Here is a 26,375-nt window from a genome sequence, read left to right as displayed (position 1 = left end):
TCGCTCCCACTCTCACTCTCGCTCTCCCCACTCTCTCCAGTATTTTTGTGTCTTCTGCTCGTCACAGTTGGGGCCTGGGGGAAGAGGAACGTGACTGCTTCCCCCCCCAGAGGGTCAGGTTGTTTTGAAGCAGACTGAAGACTTGATGTTCTTACATTATCTCTGGGTTTTATTTGCTAGGTTTTCCCCGTTATTAATTCAGAGAGAAGACAGAGTAAGCCATTTCTAATTTTTCATTCGAGTGGGTGATCAGAACAGTTCAGAACAGTTACCTACAGTAATAATGACATCCATTTTCACAGTTTATGAAATGGGTACTCTCTGCAGCCGTGTGAGCCGCAGCCAGCCCACCTGCCTCCTGGCTCTGTAGCTATCTGGAATGTAGCTCAGAATCACTGAGCACCTTAAGGTCCCCGGTACAGCCCCTGCTCTCTACGGATTCTATTCAATTTTTGATTGAGTACCAAACTCTTATTCTCATAACTACTCACCACTTAAGTTTGAACTAATGTCTGCTTCTAACCTCTACATTACAATGGTTGAAGCACATTTTACCTTTCTCTAATTTATCAGAATGTATGGAACAGTATTTATTTCTGTGCCCACACTGACCACAGCAGGATCCTTTCCCTGGGCCTGATGATCTCCTACTCCTTTAAGCCAGTTTCTCCAAAGATCAAGCCTTATCTCCTTGGGACTCTTTAAAGGTCATCATTATCTGGCCATGTATCTGATGGTGGGTGTTCTCTGTCCAGGGTTCAAGGACATAGGAGAGCACACTGTAAAAGCCATGTTTGCTCCTCTGTCAAGGTTCAGGGATGGGACATAGGGAATCTTTTTGTTTTCGTACTCATACAAACAAGACTGTAACGAGTCCATGGCGTGCGGGGAGGCAAGCGGTATTTAGGTATCTTTTCCAGGTACTGCATTCCAGGCGTGAGAGTTCGATGTATTTATAGAGTAGTAGGATGCTATGGTTCATCAGGTATTTGATCTGGCAGCCGGGAAGCTGTATTACTGCCAGGAGATGACGAAACGCACAAAGCATCTCAGGGCACCAAGCTTGGCCATTATATGCTCATTAAGTCCAAGCATTAAGAGTTTTATGTCAAGGTTCAGGGTAATCAAAACTGCCCACAGCTTATTTTCTACGCCAAGAGTTGTCCAATCTCTATGCCCAATCAACACATGGTTGCTTGGGTTAAGGAAGTGTATGGAGTCCTTTGGTAGATTTGTACAGCAAAAATTGCCTTCCTTTCTTTGAGGCTAGAAAGCCACATACTGTGAAGTTTAATGTTTAGTTCTTGAAGTTCTCAAAAAGTTAAATATTGTAAAGAACCATTCACATGTTAAAGAGAGAGAGAAAGAGACAGACAGACAGACTCAATGTCTTAGTTAGGATTTTACTGCTGCGCACAGACACCATGACTAAGGCAACTTGCATAAGGACAACATTTAATTGGGGCTGGCTTACAGGTTCAGAAGTTCAGTCCATTATCATCAAGGCGGGAGCATGGCAGCATCCAGGAAGGCATGGTGCAGGAAAAGCTGAGTTCTACATCTTAATCCGAAGGTAGCCAGGAACAGACTGAGCATCCCGGGGCAACTAGGAGGAGGGTCTCCAAGCCCACCCCCACCAATAAGACCACACCTTCTAATAGTGCCACTCCCTGGGCCAAGCATATGCAAACCATCACACTCAAGCAACTTTTTGATGTTAAAAAGGGAAAATAAAAGACCAAATTAGGAGGTTTAGATCAGTAGACAGGTAGAGACAGAGAGGGAAGGCACTCCCTCTTTTCCTGTGTACTGTATCAAAAGAACTGAAAGTAAAATTGAGAAGCGGCAAACTGAGAAGCACAACAGGTTCCCAATTTTAAGGGTGAGTTCTTATCTCCAGAGAAGCTACTCCATTTTTCTTCTCCCCAAGAGACTTCTTAGGTTCTTCTACTTAGGCTTCCCAGGCACCAACTGCTGCCCTTCCCAGAGAGGACAGGGGATGCCCTTCTGAGAGAAAGGTATCGGGGCTTTGTTAGTATAAAAAGAGGCTCAAGTATCCCTAAGCAGGGCAGAGATAGGCCATTCCTGCCCTCCTCAGTCAGGAAAGATGACCAGAGTTATTCACCTTGCATCCCTTAAACCCCTCATTACTGCAAGAAGGAAAAACTCCAGGGATCCTGTGATTGACAAGCTTCCTGGTGTTTCCAGATCATTGATGAAAGTGAGAGCAAAGGCAGCAGAACCCAGCTTAATTATTAAGAGTCTATTAAGAGATGGCCTAAGAGATGGACTGTAAGCTAAGAGACAGCCTATGACCTAAGAGACAGCCTATGACCTAAGAGACGGCTTGAGACCTAAGAGATGGCCTGAGACCTAAGAGATGGCCTGAGACCTAAGAGATGGCCTGAGACCTAAGAGACGGCCTGAGACCTAAGAGACAGACTATGACCTAAGAGACAGACCTAAGAGACGGCCTGAGACCTAAGAGACGGCCTGAGACCTAAGAGACGGCCTGAGACCTAAGAGACGGCCTGAGACCTAAGAGACGGCCTGAGACCTAAGAGACGGCTTGAGACCTAAGAGACGGCCTGAGACCTAAGAGATGGCCTGAGACCTAAGAGATGGCCTGAGACCTAAGTTGACTTTTTGTTGTTGTCCATTCATCTTTGCCTTCCTAGGTTTTCATTTTATGTTTAAGGAAAACGAAACAATACTGTCAAAAAAACAAAAACAAAAACAAACAAACAAACAAAAAAAAAACAAAAAAACCTCCCACTACTTTATTCAGTAAAACTCCTACTATGTTATTAGTTCCACAGCCATAGTGTTTTTTCATAGGGCGCTTTGGTGGGCAGAGAGCATCCCACCTTTGCTGCATGAGGTCCTGTGCTTTCATTTGGGGTGCAGGGTGCCTCAATTCTAAGGGCTAAGTGATTGAAGCAGCACATTCACCAACGATGTGGAGTTCTTCTAGATCCAGTTCCAGATCGCCAAAAAAGATGGAGATGTTGATCAGAGTGTTCACTCCCCAAGGATAACCGTAGGCTGTTCCTTGAGTGTTCAGACGAAGGAAAGTCTTCACTGGAGCAGTTTAAAGCAGAATTTAAAAGAAACCAACTCAGAATGGAAAAGCAACTGCTTAGAAGATATGAAAAGCTAATGTAGAAACAGACTCAATAAAGCTTTTTTTCTTTTTAAGTTGAGAGATTTGGTAGCTTAGCCATTACTTGTATGCTTTTTATTTAGTGAACATAAAAACAAGAATATACTTGTTCTTATATAATTCTGGGGTGTTTTCCCCTCTTTTACATATAACAGTATGGTATAAAAACTTTGCTTTCTGCCTTTCTATTTCCCCCTGTATCTTGGATGTTATTTCTTATTGTTCTTCATTATCTCTTAAATACAGTGTCTGTGGGTCCCATAATTTTTTAGGCAATCCATAGATGGAGAGCATTTGGGTTGTTTTAGCCTTTATATCTCATTTATAAAAAAAAAAAAAAACAGTGTGGTGGATAATATTATATTGGATAAATATTGTATTATTATTTCATGCTGGTAAAATAGATCTGTGTGTTTTAGCCTTAGAAATGAAGTTGATGAGTCTGAAGGAGTTTTGATGAGTATGTATAATTTCTGTTCCATAGGGGTTATAGGCGTTTGCTTCTCTGAATTGTAGGCTTTTGTTATTGTTTTGAGTTCTTTGCTGCCATCACTGCTAGACTTAAGAACAAATGAGCTTCAGGGGGTGTGTCTTTTGGCCAGGCAACTTAAGGAAATTAAAGAAACCTTTTATAAAGGGACACAATTTGGAGGCTAGAATTAAGCAAATTCTGGTATTCTATCTCCTTCCAAAGTTTGGATTCATCTCAGATGAGATGTCTAAAGCTGTGATTTGCATGAGTCGCTGAACTTTTAAAGCACTTTCTTATCCCTTACCATCTATGACCTTCACTCGAACAAAAAAGAGATGGAACAGGGTTTCAGGTTTTAATCTTTCTGCCTCAAATTTTCTCCTTCGTTTTAGCAGTTTAGAAGCTCGTTTTGCAACAAGGGCTTTAGAAATAAGAGGCCACGGGGGATCAGACTCAAAAAACTGAGAGCTACTGTCTCCCAGGCCAGCCCAGTCTCTTAGATGAGGCATCCAGTCCATGAACAGGCTTGCACCAGTAGTTTGAGAATCTGAATACAAGAGGGGCTCACTGAGTGTCAGAGAAGATAGGAGCCAGAAATAGGAGTCTGCAGTGATATTTGTATTACACAGAGACATAAGTGAGCAGAGGCTCTAAAGGAAAGGAAGCAGGTAGAAATGGCTCACTGATTATACAAGTCTAGGACATGGTCACGAATGTCCTAATTAGGGTCCACAAATTAGGGAATTGGAAGTGTTTGCCTGTACCTCATTTTGAGTTTCCACTCACAGGAAGTTAGTGGATTCTAATGACGTTGGCTGTGCTCTTTAGAGTAAAAATTGTTTTTTAAACTTGTCTTGTTTTAAACAATATGTTGGACATGTAAAAGACCCTTCTGATTATTTGTAAATTCAATTTTAATTTCACACAGGGTTTTTCTTTTGAGGGGAGAGGGGTGCAGGGGTGATGCTGGGCCTCAACCCCAGAGTAAACGCTGCTTCCATTCACAGAAAGCTGCAACCCAACCTCACAGAGTGTTGTTAGTAAACTTTAAGGAGCAGAGCTTCTGGCTTTTCTCAAATCTAAAAGGTTCTGAGACTGCTCCCAGTCCCCCATGCTCACTGGTGTCTGCACTCTGACCATCCATCTGTCACCCTGAGCTGGTTCCTCTGAGTGAAGCAAGGTGGGAACAAGTATTTCCCACCTCAACAACAGGAAATGCCAAAGGACAAAAGAGTGACCTAGACCAGAGCTGGAATCTCTGAGGGCTGTGGGAGAGAGCTGAAAGGTTGCCTCCAACACACAAAAAAGCTTCTTACCAGGAAATGGTGGAAGTTTGAATCGAAACAAAAGGTCAGGGATAAGGGCCCAACAGAACTCTTGGTCAGGTAAATTCACCATTATGGCCTTGACCTGCTTATAAGACAAACTAATGAAAAGTTATGCCCATCAGGTTCGCCAGACTGGGCTGAGCTTGAGAGACAAATCCTAAAGCAGAAATATTTATTCAACCCCTCAATCATTTATTGCTATAAAACTAGAACAGAAGCCAGAAGAGATCCTCCATGGTTAAGAGCACTGACTGCTCTTCCAGAGGACCTGGTTCAGTTCCCAGCACCCACCCACCAGGCAGCTCATAACCATCTGTGACTCCAGTTCTAGGAGATCTTATGCTCTCTTCTGCTCTCCACGGAAAGGGAGAGAGGGGCCTTCAGCCTCCACGGGCACCAGACACTCAAGTGGTACACATACATATATGCACGAAGTACCTGTACATGCAAAATTAAAAAATAAAAAATAAAAAACTGTAGTAGTCGAATTGATGAAGCATTTTACATGCACGTGAGAGAGCTTAGAGTTCATTAGAAAAAAATAAGCTGAATTCAACTGAAATACGTAGAATTTATATAATGCTTGGCGTTATAGAACTCCAAATATTTAGCTGAGAATCTTAAAGATCAAAAGGATCTTAAATACCACCTATTCCAACCTACTCCCATTTTGCAGGTTAAAAAAAAAAGAACTCTGGTGAGATTATGATTTGAAGACTTCCAGGGAGGGAGTTTGAAAGCTTGCTTTGTAGCATTGCTCAGTGCAACACAAATGGCTTGCCACACCTTGTCTCCTCAGCAGGGAGAAATGAGTTGTGTAGATTTCATATGGGGATTATGTTATTCGCATAAATTATCTTGCAGCCTAACTTGTTGGTGGTTCAGGCCCCAAAACATCACCACTGAATTCGTGATCTTTCTACGGAGCTACACTTTGTTCTCTCCCTGCCTAAAAGCCTACCGTGCAAGAGAATTTGGGTTCTAGAGAAATCATATCAGTCTTCATTTGGGAATCTAGAAACCCAAGCATGTAAGGTTTCATAATTTGTTCAAGATCCAGTTGTACAATGCAGGGAGAAATCACAGTGTTTTAAATAAAGGAGCTGTTCCTTGGGGTAGGACTGTGCTCACAAGGTATAATAGGGAGTAAGATTTACTGGTTTCACAGACCCAAGAGATTGCTACTACCTTCAGGAAGTGTGTTCCACATCGTCAGCCAAGAGAAAAATCGGTCCTGTTCTTCATTCGGCCATCAAATATCTATTATGGACCAAGAATTGTTTTAGGGACTTAATATATGTCCATGAACTGAGCTAACGGAGATGTTCATCTTAAAAAGTATGACTTTTAGAAGAGAGAGAGAGAAAATAATAAATCTGATAAATTGAGACAGGAGAGATAAGAACTTCCAGAGCTAATGAAGCTGACTCAGAAGAAGCAAAGCTAGGAGAGGCTGCGCGAAGGAGACACATTAGCTAAACTTTAAAGGAAGGGCAGCCTATGGCTGTCTGGGGCTAGTGAATGGGAGTCAGAGGAGCCCAGCAGCAGCAACAGCAGGAAGATGGAGACCCAGCGTCACACCGTCACCAGTAAAGCCTGAAGCCACCTAATTTTGGAGGATGCCAAGTCAGTTTAAATCCAAGATTCAGGGCTTCGAAGCGGAGGGATGAGGCAGTATGGAGAAGAGCTGGACTCCAGCACGAGGGAGTCTTCTCTCTTCCCACACCCCATAATTTCCCTCTAAACTTCCTCACATACAGTGGGACCAGTTCAAAGTGATGGGAAAACAATGCGGTGGGGAGGGGCAAAGGTGTAAGCAGAAGCAAGGGAGGGAGGGATGGGTGGTGACTGTTGTGTTTATAAAAAGATAAGGGGAGAAGGGATATATTTTGGTTGATATGTGGTGAGGTATGGGGGAAGGGGTTCCTCTTGGGGGGGAGGGTCACAGGATGGTATAGTATAGAATGGTTTATTTAGGGCATGGGGAGAGGAGTTGAGAAGGTAGTAGAGACAGAGAAAGGCAGAGGGGGGAGGGAAAGAGAGAGGGAGAGAGAAGAGAAGAGAAGAGAAGAGAAGAGAAGAGAAGAGAAGGAAGAGGAGTAGAGAAGTAGAGGATGGCCATGGGCCAGTGGAGAGAGTTGGGGAGGGACAGAGCAGGAGCAAGAAGGCAAGAGCAAGAGAGAGCAGAGGGGGCAAGCGGCCCCTTTTATAGTGAGCCAGGCATACCTGGCTGTTGCTAGGTAACTGTGGAGCAGAGCTTAGACAAAATGCTAATCGTGACTTCCTGGTGCTGTAGAGCCCTCCTTATGCCTGGTCTGATGCCACCAGAGGGAGGTATCAATGATATCCTACTTTAAAGGTTAAAGGGGTCCCTCTGGGCATCATGTTATTAGGGGAGCTAAGTAGAAACAAGAAAACCAGTTGAAAGCCTACTTACTAGCAGTCCAGGGAAAGAGGAGCGTTCACAGCTAAAACCGATAGATAGATAGATAGATAGATAGATAGATAGATAGATAGATAGATAGATAGATGTGAGTATATATATTATGTTTATATATTTTTGAAATATTTATTTATTTATCAAAGCATAGGAAGTTAAGGGCAGATCTAGCATCATGGAGGAAGGTAAAGGCAGAGCCGGTCCTAGCATCTCAGCATGGTTCACTCACCCTCATCTAGTATCGCTGTTTGTAAAGTATTCTCTGTGAATGCTTCTTCACAGTAGAAACAGCATACATAGGAAGGAGGCCCATAGACTGCTGCAGGTTCGGAAGACCCTGACCTATCACTCAGGACTTCAGACTTGTTTCTAAGCAACAGAACAAAGCAGATGTCCTTCAGGCATTCTAGCTCTACCTGTCTGATCTAGAGCGTTCCTTGGAGCATATTGCATTATAAGGAATGACCCTAGAAGGCTTTCATCTGCCAATCCATTTAATGCAAGGTTTTATGGGTAAAAAGTTCAGCAAGATGTTGCTATTCCAAACTCCAGCATTCACCAGAAGCTAAATGCAGTGACTTGGTCCTAACCAACTGAGTTTTGTCCTCTTTCTTTTTTTGTGTGTTTTCCATTATTTTTGTCAGTTGACATATTAGCAAATTCTTAACACTTTTAACTTATTGTGAGTATTTAGCTTTAGAAAATAAGCCCATTTTGTCTTGGTTTAGAAAATGACAGTTTGTCAGTCTTCTAAGAAAGCGCTCGTGTGCACTCTGCGGGGAGATGCTGAATGCCCACCGGAATTCCTATATCACTTTCCTAAGTAAGAACCTGTCTGTAAGCAAAAATTCACCACTGTTCTTAGGATCCGACCACACAGTGGATTTTCACCATCTTAGATATCTAGTGAAGACATTTCCTAGACTCCAGAGGTCATTCTTAGCCAAGAATGCTGGAAGATTGCAGGCTAAGCATGAACACAGTGACACATGTTTCTATGTCACCAAGCTACAAATTTGGATAAGCATGCTTTTTGGCTCTAACAGAGTTATTCTGACTTCTGTGGTCATTTTTGTAGACTAGCCAACAATAAAGATGTGTCCTTTTGCACTGACATTCTGGTGGCCACCACAAAGCTTTGTGTTGGCTCTGGAACCATCAGGCAGTGTCTAATTGTCCACTGACGGACATCACTTTCTCAGGACCCTGCTGCTGGACCGAAGGAAGGCCAGCTCAGCTCATTGAAAGACCTCACCTTGTCTTGGAATAATGAGATCACTCAGAAATCTGGGCATCAGACTAGGTTTCAGAGAAGTGTATTTTTTTTTTCTTTTCCATTGCTGGGATAAAAATAATCAGGAAACAGAAAATCTTAACTGCTGAAAGAAAGAAAGAAAGAAAGAAAGAAAGAAAGAAAGAGAGAAAGAGAGAAAGAGAGAAAGAAAGAAAGAAAGAAAGAAAGAAAGAAAGAAAGAAAGAAGAGAAAGGAAGGAAGGGAGAGAGAGAAAGGGAGAGAGAGACAGAGAGAGAGAGAGAGAGAGAGAGAGAGAGAGAGAGAGGAAGAAAGAAAAGGAAGAGAAAAGAAAAGAAAAGAAAAGAAAAGAAAAGAGAAGGGCAGTTTTCCCATTCAGAGCATTTCCTCATGATCTGGTGCTGACAGGATAGCAGCCGACCTAGAACCGGAACTGGCTAGGAGTAGAAAACTGAAGAAAAATGCCTTTGTTTCTCACTGAACATATGAGCCTGGAGGGGAGCTTTCTTAAACAAAACCGTCTTAGCTCCTTTCTCCCGTGTAAGCACCAGCCCTTGTTAGAATTAGTTAAGCAGAAGAGTCTGTTTACTCATAAGTGTTCAGCTTTGAAAGACAACTAAAAGCTGGTCAAACACAGTGTGATAACGTAGGCTCCTCAAACCAGCAGTGTGACTGGAGAGTGCAAATACAGAGAGTGAGGGTGGGAAGCTCTGCAGGGGACAGCCTGGGTGCCATGGCCCCTTCAGCTGCTCACTTCAGACCATAGGCAGACAGCCTCACCACCTCTAATCCCACCAAAGTGCCACTGTTTACCAGCGGCAAGGTGTAGGCACTTGACCTGCCTGCCCAGAGGCTCTTGTTCTTTCTGATATGTGTTCTAATAGCCCTGGCCTCAATAGGATCTGTGAGGCAACGTGCTTGTGAGACCTTGTTTCCCTGTGTCAGAGCCAGAGGGGATGGAGGACACCAGGAGAATAAGGCCCTCTGAATCAACCACTCAAGGCACATAGGAACTCATAGAGACTGAGGTAGCTTACAGGAGGACCGCACGGGTCTGCACCAGGTCCTCTGCATATCCTTCCTCCTTCTCTTCGCATATCCTTCCTCCACAGGATTCCCCAAGTTCCATCTACTGGGTCTCTGCATCTGTTTCCATCATTTCATTGACCTTTTTCTTTTCCCCCTCTGGGTTATCCAGGCAGTGTCAAGGGTAGGTTCCCTCTCATGGCATGGATCTCAAGCTGAACCAGGGACCAGTCATTGGTTGGCTACTCCCACAATTCCTATGTTGCCTTTACCCCAGCACATCACATAGCCAAGATAAATTGTAAGTCGAAGGTTTTGTGGCTGGGTTGGTGTTCCAATCCCTCCACTGGAAGTCTTGAAGTATTATAAGATATAGCTGGTTCAGGCTCCGTATGCCCCATTGTTAGGGGTCTTAGCTACGGGCACCCTCATAGATTCCTGGGAGTCTTGATTGCCCTAGGTTTCTAACTCATTCCAGAGATGCCCCCCCCCAATTCCAGTTGTCTCTCCAAGTACTCTCTCTCCCTGTCCTTCTCCAACCTAATCTTTCCTGCTCCCATCCCATCCCACCCCCATCCAGTCCCTTCCCTCCATCTACATGCTATCTATGTCTATTCTATTTCCCCTTCACAGTGAGATTCACAAGTTTCCCCTCCCCGCCTCTTGCTTCTTAGATTCTCTGGGTCTGTGGATTGTAGCACGACTGTCCTTTACTTTATAGCTAATATCCACTTATGAGTGAGTACATACCATGGTTAAGATGGGGTATTTTACTTAAATAAAATCATTTAGTTACTTAAACTACTCCTTAAGGGAAGGATTTGCTAAGGTATACACAGTGAGTGGCACATGTCTGTGATCTTAGCACTTGGGAGGCCGAGACAACAGAATCACAAGTTCAGTGCCAGCCTTGCCTACTTAGTGGGTTCCAAACTAGTCTGAGCTACCTAGCAACATGGTCTTTTTAAAAAAGGAGAGAGAGAAATGAGGCAAAGCAGAGGAAAAGATCAGTGTTCCACAGTGTGATGGGTGCTCTTGTGACATCTCTGGGCAACCTGACATTACCGAAGGCTGTGAGCAATGTGTTACCTAAAGACACTCAGACCAGGGGGATAGGTTTGTCTGAACCACCCTTAGCCCCAAGCTACAAAGATGCATTTGCGTTGGAGGGACTCTTACCAACATACAGCAGGAAAAGCACTGGCTTGTGTTCAAAGACTTCCAGGCCACTTACCAGCTTTTTAAGCTCAAGCAAGTTAACTGACTTCTTAGCATCATTTTATTGATTTTAAAATAGACATATTAATATCTACCTAATAAAGCTGTGATGCAGGCTAAAGACTGCCATTAACACATAATAAGGGCTCAATAAATAGTCCTTCCCCAATATAAGCTTCTCTTTCCCAAGGGTAGAAATGGCTCACTTGACGAAAGAGGGATAGTAAACAGAAAACCTAACCCAGGACAAATCTGATTCACAGTGTTTCCATCCTACCCAACTTCACTCTTGAAAACGTCAGTCCTAAAGTGGAATGCCGTTTCACCTCTGCTGCTCCCACAGGGAGAAAGAGCTTTGCGATGGAGATTGTACGGCTAAGGTTGTAGTTCACAGTAGCATTCATGAGGCCCTAGTTAAATCCCTAGCACTGGAGGAGGAGGGGGATTTTTTCAATGAAATTTTTAAAAGGCCACACATCACAGAGGTGAGTGTACATCCATATTTGTTGCTATAATATCTCAATAGTCAGGAAATCTAGATATCCATAAACAACAGATGAATCAAGAAAATTATAGTATGGGCTGGAGAGATGGCTCAGTGGTTAAGAGCAGTGACTGCTCTTCCAGAGGTCCTGAGTCCAATTCCCAGGAACCACATGGTGGCTCACAACCATCTGTAATGGGATCTGATGTCCTCTTCTGGTGTGTCTGAAGACAGTGACAGTGTACTCATATAAATAAAATAAACAAATGCTTTTTAAAAAAGGGAATGGGACTATATTCATCCATAAAAAATAATGAAATTATGTTTTCAAGAAAATGGATGGAAGTGAAATTGTGTTAAGTGCAACAAGCCAGATCAGAAAGACAAATTCCATATTTTTCCCTTATATGTGACACTGAGGGGTGTGTGAGAGGAAATTGGAACCCATATATAAGAAAGCAGAAGGGGGTGACACCTGAGGGAAGCAGGGAAGTGGCCAGAGCAGGGCTGGAGGTGCAGAGCAGGCAGTGGAGGAAGTGATATATGTGAAAGTGCCAAGCTGAACCTGCTTCTCTGTGCTAACCCACAAAGAAACCGAGACACGCTCCAGAGGAGCTGATGTCCAGGCTGCACCGCCCAACAGCACCAGTCCGCTGGCTATAAGGAGGTGCATGGAACATCACCTCCTCAGACATTGTCTCCCAGGGTGCCTTTCTTGTGCACTGTTCCATATACACTAGGCAGTTAGGAGAACCAAGGGACTTTGTCAGTTGTATGTTGCCCATGTATGAAATTAGGTACCAGAACATTCTAGAAATAAGCTCACTATGGACCACCACCAACGGAGTTTATCATACAAGGCAGGAAGGGTTAGAGATGAGGGAAAGCATGAATCCTGAGTGGAAACGCCATGGCCTTAGGTCCTAGCTCTGTCCCCCGAGTATACTTGACTTTGGACAGTTTTTACATTCATTGTGATCAGGTTTCTCCACCAGTAAACTGTGAGAGAGCATCCGCATCCTGCCGTTGTCATGGGGATTAAATTGCTCACAGGAGTAAAAGTGCTGGCAGTGCCTGCCTACAGTAAGAGCTCAGGGACCCTCAGTTACCTCCTCCCTATTTAAGTGGTGGAGCTGACAGAGGTAGCTTGTGCTCCCGGCTGTCTGTGTTTTCCACATATCTTCTTCTCTTGCCTATTTATTATTCTGACATTTCCCGAGACCCCGGTCGACTGGATTTCCTAGTCACATACATGGAGGTGCTTTTTATTACGCCATCACCGTCTAAAGTTGGAGAAGGGACAGCCCTGGTTGCCGAGACCCAAGAACTGAAATTGGAGTTGCAGTGGTGGTTGAAATGAACTTTGTGTTCCATTTCTTAAGACAGAGAAGCCATTTCATAAGAAATTGGGAAAGTTTAGTTTCCGTAAGGACTTCATGTATTCCCAGGCAAACCTTGGGTTCACTCCTCCCCTTTCCCACCCCTGACCTCTGGCTTTAAAAAGAAAAAAACAAAACAAACAAACAAAAAAAACAAAACAAAACCTCCATATTAGGTATTTTATTTCCTCTGTAATTTACTCAGGCTTTTTAAAAAGTGAAGTCTCAACACAAGGCAAATATTTGAAAATATTTGCAATATTGAAATGACTAAATTCCCTTGGGCTAAGAAGGTAAGTTGGAGAAAGAGGAGAGGGGGTGAACGTATTTGACGCTGGTATTAATTTCTCGAAGGCAGCAGGTGTCATGCTTCATCTAGTTTGCATATGAATTTATTATTCTGAAAGAACATTTCGAAGTTTCTAGACTACAGGAAAGCTAAGGACAGACTTTCCTTTCTCTCTACCCTCATGGAGTTCTCAGCAGGAAACTTTGGGGAAATTTTTTTTTTTTTTTTTTTTTTTTGCTCATTTTGAAGTCTTCTCTTGCCAGCAACCAGTGAGCATATACAATATAGTTGCCAAGACAATGTCAAGACCAGGTTGTGAGAGAGGCGGTGTGGTGTGTACAGACAGGGAGTTGCTGAAACAGATTAGCAACCAGAGCACCAGGGGGTTGTTTTTGTTTTTTGTTTTTTTTTTTTTAAATTGGAAAGTTTAGTTGTTTCTTGTAAGTGGTTATGCAGTTCTACCATCTGTTCTTCTGGAACTTTCTCGTGAGGCCTTTTCTTTCCCATTTCATCTTGCTCAGGACCGTTTGATTTGTCTCCAGATTATACCCTAGTCTTCATACCTACACCAAGTCGGGTCAACACGGGTCCCATGGGTCCCACTGCACTGAAGTGAGACAAAGACATTTTTTTCACTGACTCAGCCCAGATAGTCTCTTATTTTTTTTTTCTTCAAATGCTACTGGAAGGCCTGGACTCAACAAACGCTTCCACATAATGACTGCAAAGACAGATACAGCCCTTGCTCCCAGTGCTGTGTAAATATTTGCTGCTTAAATAAATTACTGTTGTCAAACCTGAGTAGCCGGCAGCCAGATACTCACTCATTTTTCAGAGGCTGTTGCCTTAGTTCTAAAAGACTCAATTTCCCCTTTCTCTCTCTCTCTCTCTCTTTCTCTTCTGTCCCTTCAGGTACAATCCTTGGATTTGCCCTCCGACCGTATAAAATGAGCTACCGGGAGGTCAAGTACTTCTCCTTTCCTGGGGAGCTTCTGATGCGGATGCTGCAGATGTTGGTCTTACCCCTGATCATCTCCAGTCTTGTCACAGGTACCGGTCACGGACAGATTTTTGCTGTTTGTTTTCTTTTTCTTTCTTTCTTTGTTTCCCTTTTCTTTTCCTTTTTTTTTTTAAAGTGTGCTTATTGCAAAAGAATGCCTAGAAAAGCCAATGCTTTAGGTTTCTGCTGGATGCATGCTTTGTTCTTGAAAAGAAAAAAGAAAAAAGAAAAAGACCATTGGAAATGATGGAAAGGAGGCTTTACTAATGCATGAATGATTACGAACTCTCGTATTTTTACCAATCACAAGAGGAAATGTATGTAAACAGTCACGTAATCTGGTCTGCCTCACCGTGAACGAGGTGCCCTGCTGAACACCACACAAACAGCCTTTCTCTGACCACAGTGATGTAGTTGACAACAGCGTACAACAGGTCTGTTTTCTCACCCTCTTATCCCACCCAGATAACATCTGGTTGGACAGCCTATTAGCTATTGATGCAAGAATGCTTGTTCTCAGAGCCACCAGGACATGAGCGGGAGCCTTCTTGGAAGCCTCATCAAGAGGTAATGCCACAACACACTCACCAACTCTGCTGCCACCAACACTTATCTTTTCCTGGTGTACCCGCATGACTTTATTTCCTTCTCCAGTTTCCCCATCCGCCCCATTACCTTTTATACTGGTGGGAGAATGGGAAGGGGGTGGGAGAGATCCCCATTGGCTACTCTGTCCACCGACACTTTGATTTTTAACCAGTGGAAGCATCACAGGATAGGGTCTCTTTACTGTGACAGTGAGACTGCACTCTTGCTCGGGTAGAGGTGAAATAGTCATTAGCTGAATGGTTGATAAATATAGACCAGGCAAGAAGTTGCAGGGGGAAAAAATGATACTATCCATTCCTCCCTGCCCACTCTTCTCTTTCCCACCGCATATCTCTGACTTGGAGAATTTTCATAAACATTTCCCCAGCAGAATGGTTTCTGGGTTTATAGCTAAAGCCCCAGACCTCAGGAACTATTGACCCTGGCTTCTTTTTCTACCTGTGGTCACTGTCCTTGGGCACCTCTATGCAAGCTGCATCTCTCTCCCTCTTCCCATGGGTTTTCAAAGAATCTTTCAAGCTTTCTGTGTAACAAGAACTTCACAGAGCAACTGAAAGGTCATAGGGCAGCAGCATTCTGACTACCACATGCCTTAGAGGGCTAGCCATTACATGCAGGGAAACTATGTCAGAGTGCTCCTAGGTGCCTTGCAGATCTGAGCACAGATCTGGCTTCCACTTGTCCAGGGCCTTAAACAAGTAACTGCATGTCCACAAGCTCAGAGTGGAGGATAAACAGCCCACAAACGAGTCCTCTCATTCTTTGGGGTACCCATTTATAGTTGCTGACTAGAGGTAATTATAGAGACTACAATTCTTACTACAGATGCTTTATTAAATGTTGGCGTGGGACACGTTTTCATTTTATTAACCATTTTCCTCTAAAGGGGAACTCTTTGCAAAAATCACTTACAGGTCAGAGCTCGCATCCAACATTACTGAGTAAAAACATTGTACTGAGTGAAACAGTGAGTTCCTCTATGTCATCACTAGCAACTAACTTCTAGGTTGAGCTTATGCTCTTCCTCTGGACACAGAGTGTGTCCAGATTCCTTTCTGCTATCACTTCTATAGTGGGATCCGTTTCTTACATCTGTGCTAAAAATCTTTTGGGTGGGACACATCCAGAAACCCCTTGTACAATACAGAGAAAAACATTGTTTCAGTTTAGAAACAGTTTTATTTGACCACTCCAGTGAAGTAGAATCCCCTTGTGTTCTAGATACTTAATAACCAACTTTATTAAAGAAATAAGTGCTTTGGTTAGATAATTTTTCAGACAAAAAAAAAAAGTAAACTGATCTGATCCCTTTCAGTGGTTAAAAAAAGTTTTGCTCAAACGTCCAAGAAATTAGCAACAGTTATACTATGACTGTTAAAAAGAAAACAGAATAGCAAGTTGCAAGCAACCAATATAAAATGAACGCATAACATAACCTAGTTGCAAGTTGGAAGTGGTCACATGGAACCATTAGGGGAATTTTATCTCTATTCAGGACTGGGTCAAGGAAAGGGCCCAGAGGCAGGGTTTAGCTGAACCAAAGATGTTTTTACAGTGTTCGTCTCCAAGGATTAATCCCCGAGCTACACAGTAAATCAGATACTTACGATCAATTAAAATGACTGATTGATTCACAGAGACTTCCCTTTGTGGTTTTAAATACAGAACATTCAAAAAGTGGGAACATAGAAGAGGAAATATTTGCAAATTACACAGACCCCCTAGAGGATCGCTGAGCGTACTGGGAGATGTTACTGGGGAAATGTGTTGCCCTGGGAGGTAACAAAGTAAGGCTCCATTATTCAAGAATGAAAAAAAAAAAGCAGTCCCCAAAGCTTGCAGTCATCAAGTGGGTGACGTGTACACATGAAGATGCCCTTTCAGGCTACTTTATGTTTCCCTACTTTGATATAGTCATGGATACAGAGAAATATTTTTCTACAACAGGAGAGAGAGCTGTTGTAGAAAAGGAGAGGGCTAAGTGAGATGATTAAGTGGATTGTGACTGCACTGCAGAATAATGTGGCTGAAAGTGGAGCAAGGAGCCTGCTGAGACTTGAGAAATATAAAATTAATCAGCTTCAACGAGCCGCCACTATGTATCCACAAGAGGGAAAAGTGGCCATTGTTCAAGAGAATTTAGCTATCCAAGGTTTGAAGAGACCTTCCCAAGTTTTTAGATTTGATACAATTCAAAACAGCAGGACAGTGTAGCCAATTAAAGGACATCTCCTGGTTCAGTCAACCCTTGGAATGCTAGTGTCAAAGCACAGGCTTGGTTGTCAGTGCTACTGCTTTTGAGAAACGCCCCACTGGTTCTAGACCTCTACCAAGCTTCTACTGGGTTTTATGTTACTTGACTCACCCACTGGTAACCCTAAGCACAGTTCACCTCCTGTGGATGGCTACCAGACACCATGTTCATTACTGCCAAACAGTGATTGGGAAGGCTTTCTTCTCCATCTTCTGAGTGTGGTACTAGCTGTTCAATTTTGTATCAGACAAGAGCATCGCAGTAAGAAATCAGAGGCCACACAGCCATGCAAGAAATTCTCCTGTGGGAAAATGCTTAGTTCTCTCAAGTTCAAAAGTCTTGGGGTCTGTGCAGATGGAAATAGGTTGAGTAAAATCATTATTGCATTTAGTTTTCAAAAATTCTAGAGAATATACCGTAACACGTAGAGGCACTAAAGGTGTGTTTCATTTCTTAATATTTGTTTCTTTGTTGGTTGTAGTGCTAGTCATCAAAAGTTAGTGCCTTGTACATGCCGGGCAAATATTTTCCCATTCTCCCACTGAGCTACATTCCCAGACCAACATAAAGAGCTCTGCAACAAATTTTTGTACTTGAAACACTCGTGTTTCTGAGCTGAGGCATTAAAGCTCTATGAGGCACATTCTTGTCCTGAGTTGAAATCCAGTCTTCCCAAACATCCCTGGTGTGTATTAGCATTCCGGAAGCTCCAGGGAGAGTCTGGGAGGAAGTCCAATGGCTACATTTATACTCAAGTACCTTTTTTTTTTTTTTGCTTTCTTTTCTTGAACAAGAAGAATAGGTCTATGCCAACACCCCGCACAATAAAATAAGGCTTTGGCACCATTTTCTATTGGTTTGGTCAGGATAAGCAGCCAAACTAGCTATTTCATGCCAGAAATATGAGTTGGTTTGGCCAGCTTAGCCTGATTTAATGCACAGGATAATAATTAAATGCCATGTCTGGTTATATTGAGTGGATATACCTAGAATATACTCTTGAATCGCTTTTTTAAAAAAATGGTGCTTTCTTGTGTTTTCATTCTAAGTGTGTGTCTTCGTGCAACCAATCAACACAGGAAAGTTTTACTGTCAGCCCCAGTTTTCTGTAAGGGAAAGGCTATCAGTAGGCAGTCTCTCATGGGCTGCAGTGTACATGAAAGAGATGAGGGAGGTGTATTAGGCACGTTTATGAGAACAGCAGTTTGAAACCTGTGTTGGGGCATACCCGAGGTTGGATCACAAAATAGATGAAGTTCATCTTATTACATTCATTCATTCATTCATTCATTCATTCATTCATTTATTCATTCACAGTTTTATTCTTTGTTAGATACTCAGCCAGGCAGTGGAGGTGCCTGAATACGAAGAGAAAGTCCCTAAGTTGATGTACATAGAGATCTATTGAGTGCATCTACTTAGATAGAGAGGCTCCCTAAATTCCTTAGCTCACAGAAGAATTTGCATGCACAAATTCTCAGAGAACCAATTTCACTGGTTCTCTTCAAGACCTGAAAGGAAGAGGCAGTTTGGTTGACATTTTTTAAAGAAATTTTTTTTGGCAATTTCATATATGTATATAATGTATTTAAATCATACCCACCCTTCCCCTCCCCTTGGCTCACTTTTTAGAACATGATTCCAAATCTGATTTTCTTCATTAGAGGCATCTCCCACCCAGCGTCGGCTACTCTAGAGTTTACCAGCAAAGATGTCATTCATATTCCCCTTAAATTTTTCTTAAGTTAACACAATTTTGCCTCAAATCGCAACTAAGAACGGAAAGCCCCTGCCCTTTATCATGTGAAAGAGATAATAAATTATAATGTTACCACATCCCGAATCAACACTGCTGCTTGAGACCCTCCCTGTCATATTTTAAGAAGGAAAAGAGAGATAATTAGCAAACACCCACAAGATATTAAGTATTCCCTAACCATGAGGGCTTTCTCTTTCCCCTAACCCAAAGACTGGAAAAGGGAATTTAACAGGACAGCTTTCTCACTTTCTGTCTGATTTCCTGTAAAAGAGGAAAGTGTTTCTCTTCCTCCAGAACCCCATATTTACCTCTCATTGGGAAATAACTGTTGTTGCTCACTCTTGCCTACAGTTTCCCTTCCAAATGATTGTCCAGCTTCTGCCCAGACATTTCCAGGAACGGGAGATCCTTGGAACTCACTTGTCCTTGTAAAACTAATGGTTCTCTTTGTACCCAAAATAAAGCAAGCAAAAATTTAAAGAACCAGAAAAACAAAATGCCCACTTGCCTGTGATCCCCTTCCCCATGTGACAGGCTCTCTCGTGGTCAAATGTCACTTAGGCATTTTCCTTTCAAACGCATAGACCAATGAATCCTATGGGAGGTAAGAGTTGACTATGTACAAAGCCAGCAAGTCAGAATTGCCAGCAAAGGATTCTTCTAACTGAGAAAATAAAGAAAATGAAAGCAGTAAACATTTCCCCTCAAAGTATGGCTCTCTGGCTTCAGAATAACGTTACTTCACAACCAATGCAAACTAAAAATCTGTCATTTAACACAAGAAAACAAAAACAAAAACCTGAGATAGACAAATTCTTAATCCTTGGGCTTTTGAAACACATGTTGAGTGCCTGCAAAAATGAGAGCCAGGGTCAGTTAAGGGGAATTTAATATTTTGAACTATTGGTTTGCCAAGTGTCTGGCATGTATCTAAGGCCAGTTTGAATACTCTGGGCACTTACGGACAAGAACTCAAGGCAGGCTACTCATTTCCATTAGTTGGGATAAAAGGCACCACTCTAAAGAGAGGAGTATGTTTAGGCTTCGCTCTCATTTTTAGTAGCATAGATAGTGGGGTGCATGTTGTGGGCTCCATATGAGGGGTCAGCCTGGCCCCTGGAATGCGCTATAGTAGCAGCAGCTGTTGAAAGCAAGAGTAGCAACATGAAGGTCTGTCCTCTCAATTGAACACATGGAAACAGCGAGGACAAAGAACTCGAGCTTGTGGGCTTGTAATTACGGCTGTGGCTTCCACAAGCTTCCTCCGTCTATGACTCTCGCAGCGACCACTCTCCCATTACATAAATTAGATAACCCAGAAAGTTAATCCAGAAACAGCATGGAGCCAACGAGAATTCCTCCCTCACCACTGGAGACGATTGGTTTCTGCCCTGCAGCCTGAGATTCGATTTCCTTGATCACAGCTGCATCATTCCAAATATTATCGTTGGTTATACAACTTCCTAGTCTTCCCCGAAAAACTCAGCCGGAGTAGGGCACCCTGGATTCCACTGGGAGTAAGCACAACTAGCACCACTTCTCGGGGCAAACTCAAGCCTCTACCTTAACATCCAAATCCAACTCGTGGAGACCTAGAAGGAGTTGGCCATGAAGATACTTCATCTGAAGCCCACAGGGTGGACCTGTGCCGTCTCCTAGAAGCTGTTCAATTCCTACCTGAATGAAGAAGTACAGTAAGAAAAGCCCATGCAAGGAACTAGGCAACCTCCCAGCTTCTTGCAACAGACAAAGAAAATGGGAGCAGGAGTTTAGGGATAATCATCAAAATCTGGCTGTCACAGAACCGTATTTCTCCAGCGTGACAGCTTTACTCAATAAGCAGTTACTAAGGCTTTAACTATGCCAGGTATTTTATTGCCAGGACCTAAGGATACCCAAGTGAAGAAAGCCAAGGCCCTGTCCTCCACGAACTCTTAGTCTGCTTTGTGGAGGTTAATTCACAGTTGGGATGTGGAGGGTAAAGAAGGACAGGTAGAATAACCCTAGTTGGCGACATTGTGGAGGAGGCACAGTGCTTCCTGTACCAATTATGGCAGTCAAGACAATCCCTCACAGACATGTGCACAAGTCAACATGATGTACACAGTCCCGCACCGAGGTTCTCTTACCGGATGATTCTAGGTTCTATCAAGTTGTCGATGGAAGCTAACCGTCACAATAGGACTCACTGTCCTATTCAGATTCAACACACCCTCTAGAGGCTGTACTCAACCCCAAATCACTCTTCCCATAAGAGTTCTTCAATTACCTGGTCAAAAATGGACCCCAAAATTCATGTTTGCTTAATAGTCCTCTAGGTGGTTCTACTGTGGACTTAGAGTTGAGAGTTACCACTTGTAGTTTCTGTAGAATTGTTCTCTCGTTTCCAGACCTAGAGTCCCCAGTGTTGCCATTTAGTTCCATCCCTAACTAGTTCAGTTGCTCCTTCTTCCAGGAAGCCATCCCTGGCTTTTCCCGCACCTCTGCTCTAGCAGGTTCTATCTCATAGTTAACTGCAACACCATCTGCCTCCTGTTCTCACAAAGGCTTCAGGAGAGCGCCACTTGTTTGCCTTGTCTGTTCTTTGCATTGTCTAATGAGTGGTTTCTTGGCAAGGCGAACAGGACCCTTGACAGACTTCACTAGCCGCTGTGCCAGCTTTGTGGTCTACTGCTTCCCTGATAGTTTCCTCTTTCGATGTTCTGGTGCCCTCAGCACTTCACCCTTCCTCCCCGGGAGCTTTGCCTTTTGACGCGACTTCTTTAACGGCCCCACTGAGTCCCTTGACTCCTCCAAGATCCAGCTTAGCCTTCAGACTTGGCACAAAGTGGTCTTTGTTGGCTCCACCTGAGAGAAAGGACCTTCTTCCTGGAGCAGCTATGGACGTTAAGGAAATGAGTTAAGGACATCAAAGCAAACACACTAGGCTTAGTTTTGGAAAGTAGTGCAGACAAGTACAAGTGAAGGTACTTTGTTTAATTAGTCAAATACCTGGTATGTTTGAAATGATAAATCAATCATTTAAATCAAAAAAAAAAACAGATAACCTGAATTTGCTAACATCGGATGGTTTCTAGTTGAACTGTGATTTGAACTAATTATTTTAAGGGTGTGTTACAAGCTATTCTATCATTCATTAAGGCTAACTACCTCAGAATATACTGCAGAAATTTCCAAAATTGAAATATAGTCATCAATATAGAAAATAAACCCCTAGTGTCAGCATTCCTACACCCCACACTGAGTGTTTATGAAAAAAATGGAGACAGCAGCAGATCCTATACTGTATTTCTCTCTTGGCTCCTTTTCACTTGAGACTAGAATGTTAGCCGTGTCTTGGGACTCAATACTTAACTATCACATTCATTCCTTTGATTTGAACCCCACCCAAAAAAAAAAAAGCCAGACTTTAATGTATCGATACCCAAGCAAAATAAAAATGCACAATGTTGTTGTGAAAACAATTAAAATGTTTATATCATTTTATCATCACTGGGAGGTGATGGCTCATGCCTTTAATCCCAGCACTTGGGAGGCAGAAGCAGGAGGTTCTCTATGAGTTAGAAGCCAGCCTGATCTACAGAGCAGGTTCCAGAACTTCCTGGATAACCAAGGCTATACAGAGAAAATCTGTCTCAACAAAACAAAATAAAAACAAAACAACTTTTATATATTGAATTCTATATGAAGAAGTATTTACCATGGGAATGCTTAACTCCTATGAAATATAGGAACAAAACTTCATTTTCCATGAATGTAAAGTTATTAAATCTAAGTACGATTGACAATTTCAGATTTTCCAATATCATGTAGGCATATAGTGCTTCAGAGATGCTGTTTCTTTCTATTAGTATTAAGAAAAAACTAGAAGGCTGGAGGAATGACAAAAATGTTATAGTAAAAAAAAAACCTCTTACTATTGAAACAATTTGATCTACTACTATTATTTTTTCCTCCTTTGAAGTGGGCACAGAGTGTCATTTTATTTTACCCCACAGAATCTGCACATGCCTTATGGAGCACAGGTGTTCTATAGGGATATACCTTGCACCCATTGTATAATTTACCATTAAGTAAGCACCTGACCTTTAGGGAATGAGATCCGGTGCTTGAGAAGTGCCCCATCCATCCATCCATCCATCCATCCATCCATCCATCCATCCATGGATCTTCCTTATATGATCCTTATATGACAGATGTTATTGTATCAAAGTTTGTCAGACCTACTATTGTTAGAACATACTTTGTTGCCAAAATTGTCACCTATATGGTTTTGCCCTAGTCCAATAATAGAAAGTTACTTCACGGTTGAAAAACGAATTCCTTCTTTTGTAGGAATCTTCTAAAATTTCTTCTTGGTATCAGTAGCCTTAGGGGTTTTTGATTGCACATATTCTTTAGGTTTGTTAGAAACACATTCACATGCATTCAATTCATTGACCCTTACAAGTGAGAGTCTACCATGTGGTGGCCTTTACTATGTTTACAAAGTTGCATAGTCATAATGGCAGTCAACTTCAGAAGGATTTTCATCACTTCAGAAAGGGACTCTGTACTCCTTGGCCATCATCCCCAAAAGCCTCCATGTTAGGCACGCATCATGGATGTTCACTCTTCACACGTCCACCGTCACATCACAGTGTACACGTACTGCTGCACATGCTCCTTTGTGATGGACTTCTTTTATGTTAGCGTGTTTTCAAGGCTCATTCATGTTTTCCTCACATGCCAGGATTTTGCTCCTTTTTATAGCTGGTTCATGATTGACACACCACACTGAGTTTTCGGTTCATCCGTGGACATTTGGCTTGATCTCAGTTTGGTTTCCATTACTTAGTTTTAGCTATTATAAAGAAGGCTGCTATGAATATTTATAGGCGTACCATTTTCTCCTGGGTATCTGCAAATAGAATTACTGTGCTCCGTAGTACTTTCTTTTGCCTTCTAAAAAAACTCAGAGTAGTTTTTCAAACAGCTGCACTATTTTATCCACCAATAGTTAGACAGCTCTGTCTTTGCCACTTTCTTGCCAGTACTTGTTAGACACCATCATTTTGCTGACATATACATTTTTATCAAAGCCAGTACAAAATTCTGTCTCCCAGAGATTTAATTTGGATTTTTCAGATGATGACATTGAATATCTTTTCATGTACTGTTGTCCATTAACTCTCTCTTGGAGAAAATACCTCTTCAGATCCCTTTTGTGTAGTACTGAATTGTATGTCCTTTGAATGTTAAATTTATACTTTCAAAAACCCTCCATACACTAAATAATAATAGCAATTACTATGTATTTAATTTGTCATAAGATGGTCACTATTATTCTTGAGGATTCTTTCGGTTAATGTTGATGTGAACACTCATAAATACCAAACATAATTGAAAGATGAAAACACTTGCAGAAGTTAGTAGTTTAATGCTAATATACACTTACTTTTCAAATAAAACTTACCCCTTCCTTTAGAAAAGTAACTGGATGACTTTGTCTAATATAGTGATATGTAACTTAAACTATATTTCGTTCATCTAAAGCACAGGGAGACTCTTGCTTTTATGTGTTTTAGTTGAAACTGAGACACTTGTGGGATAGTAGTCTTAGTGCATGTGCACTTTGCACTCCTTAAACTCCTTTAAAATTTAGATCCTAAATTTGCCAATTGTGTATTTTTACTCTAGAAAACAGTAAAATACTTCTTCAGTTACAGTTAATACAAATGAAGTTAATTTTTAATGATGCATGTAACACGGTGGTTTGAATAAACTTAACTCTACTGAGCTGTGTGCTTTAAAAAAGCTAAGGAGGATAATTGTGTTATATGACTTTATACAATCAAAATTTAAAAGCTCTGACCCTAGACAAAGAACCATGGGCAACTAGAGAATGCTGAGAGAAGGGGAAACAGCCTCTTCAGGGAAATGCCCCTCTAATTGGTTATTCAATGCCAAGTAGTCAGACCGGAAATCATATGCAAGTCACATTATACAGACTGAGCAGTTTATTTATCTAGGGGTGTGTGTGTGTGTGTGTGTGTGTGTGTGTGTGTGTGTGTGTGTGTAACAATTAAAGAAAAAGAAGCCATGAATTTGAGAAAGAACAAGGAAGTACATGAGAAAGGTTAGAGAAGGGAAAGGGAAAAAGATGTAACTACATTGTAATTTCAAAAATAAAAAGTTTAAAGGCTGGTATAATTAAAATAAGCTTCGTTGGCATGTATTTATTGTATATAGTGATGGGTTTCACAGACACATCTTTATACCAATCTATCATGTTCTTTGACCGTACCGCCCCACCTCCCCTTACCCCCACCCCCACCCCTGCTACTGGCATTGACTATCACAGACTGGCAGTTATGCCCATGATATGCATACGGATGGACGTCTGTGTTGGCCATTGTGAATCTTCACCTGAAGTACATCTGCTCGGATTCCTGATCCTCTTTTTTTCACGTTGCCTCCCTGTTATTGAACTACAGTCATTTCTTTCTACCTTAAAATTGCACTTTAAAAATTGAATGCACTAGATCACATAGCATTTACTCCGTGTGCAGGGTGTGTGTGGGGGTGGGGTGGGGGCACCAATAGGCAATCTATCATCCACAAATGAGAAAAAGCATGGTGTCTGTCTTTCCCAGTCTGGTTTGTTGTACTTAATACGATCATCTCCATCCAGTTACATCTGTGTTCCAGCAAACAACAAACGTACTTTGATCCTCCATGTTTTTCCCTTCAGGCTGGCTGGCTTGCTTGCTTGCTTATTTGTTGACAATAGCTCACTATGTAGTCCCAACTGGCTTGGAACTCACTTTGTGGGGAGGGCTGGTCTCAATGCTAACAGACATCAGCCTGTTTCTGTCTCCCAAGTCCTGGGGTTAAAAGCAAACACCATCTCACTTGGCAATTTTAACTGTGTGATTGGACAAAATGCCAAGAAGATTCTAAATGCTTACTACTAGCCTGTCCATATAACCTACTACAGTTTATTTTGCTACTACCATTTCTGTGTTTTATTCAGTTTTCGATGTTTTGCAAAAGCTTTCAAAGCTCTTCACTTGCTACTTTTGGGTTACACCGTTTTCCCCTGTCTGGTTTTGCTTTCTGAGATGAGTCATTCAAATTCTTGAGTTATCTAGAACAAGAAGTGTCCGAGGCAATGATCAGCTAGCTGTCTCTTAGTTAAGACATTCTCCAGCTGCCCTTGTAAGTGACCCTAGGAGGTGGTTGGGGTCAGAGTAGGTATGGGGAAAGGCACAACGTTCAACATAAACCCCACTGAATTATACACACAGGGGTTGCCACTAAGGAATGTGGATACTAAGACCAGAGTGCTGATACAAATCTCATTGGTATGAAATGGATTTCACAGGCTGCCTCGTCTCCTGGTACAGCTCAACTCACAGAATGACTGTCTTGCTCCAAGTTGCTTGGATCTTTGAAATTAGATTGAATTGATGTTCTGTAAAATTCTATTTCTGGTGAGTTAAAACTTCAAATTTGTTGTTTTCAATCCAGAAAGTACACATTTGTTTTCTGTAGGTCTGTTTTAAGAGTCTGCCAGAAAAAGATCCTAAGTTGTGTTCCCCCAGTATCTTTCTCTTTCAAAAGCGTAAATAACACTTGAAACCCATATTTTATACTGTTCATCTTAGATGGACGACCTCCCAAGCCCTGTGTGTATGTGTATGCATGTGTATGTACATGT

The 26,375-nt window shown here is 42.1% G+C and overlaps 1 protein-coding gene across 4 annotated transcripts in view; it reads left to right on the top strand.

The window, feature by feature from the left end:
* The window catches only part of Slc1a3 (solute carrier family 1 member 3), a 75,102-nt gene that overhangs the window by 8,401 nt on the left and 40,326 nt on the right, over positions 1 to 26,375 (top strand). For 3 of the 4 annotated variants that reach the window (NM_001289943.1, NM_001289942.1, NM_019225.2), the window contains exon 3: positions 13,964 to 14,101. The exons of the other annotated variant lie outside the window; for it this stretch is intronic. In NM_001289943.1, coding sequence (NP_001276872.1) covers positions 13,964 to 14,101 — 138 coding nt within the window. The remainder of the gene's footprint in view (positions 1 to 13,963; positions 14,102 to 26,375) is intronic. 4 annotated transcript variants of the gene reach the window in all.

Source organism: Rattus norvegicus, chromosome 2, assembly GCF_036323735.1.
Source record: "Rattus norvegicus strain BN/NHsdMcwi chromosome 2, GRCr8, whole genome shotgun sequence".
In the NCBI taxonomy this organism is placed as follows: Eukaryota; Metazoa; Chordata; class Mammalia; order Rodentia; family Muridae; genus Rattus; species Rattus norvegicus.
The sequence above is the reverse complement of the archived record's forward strand: the minus strand, read 5'-3'. Positions and strand labels throughout refer to the sequence as shown.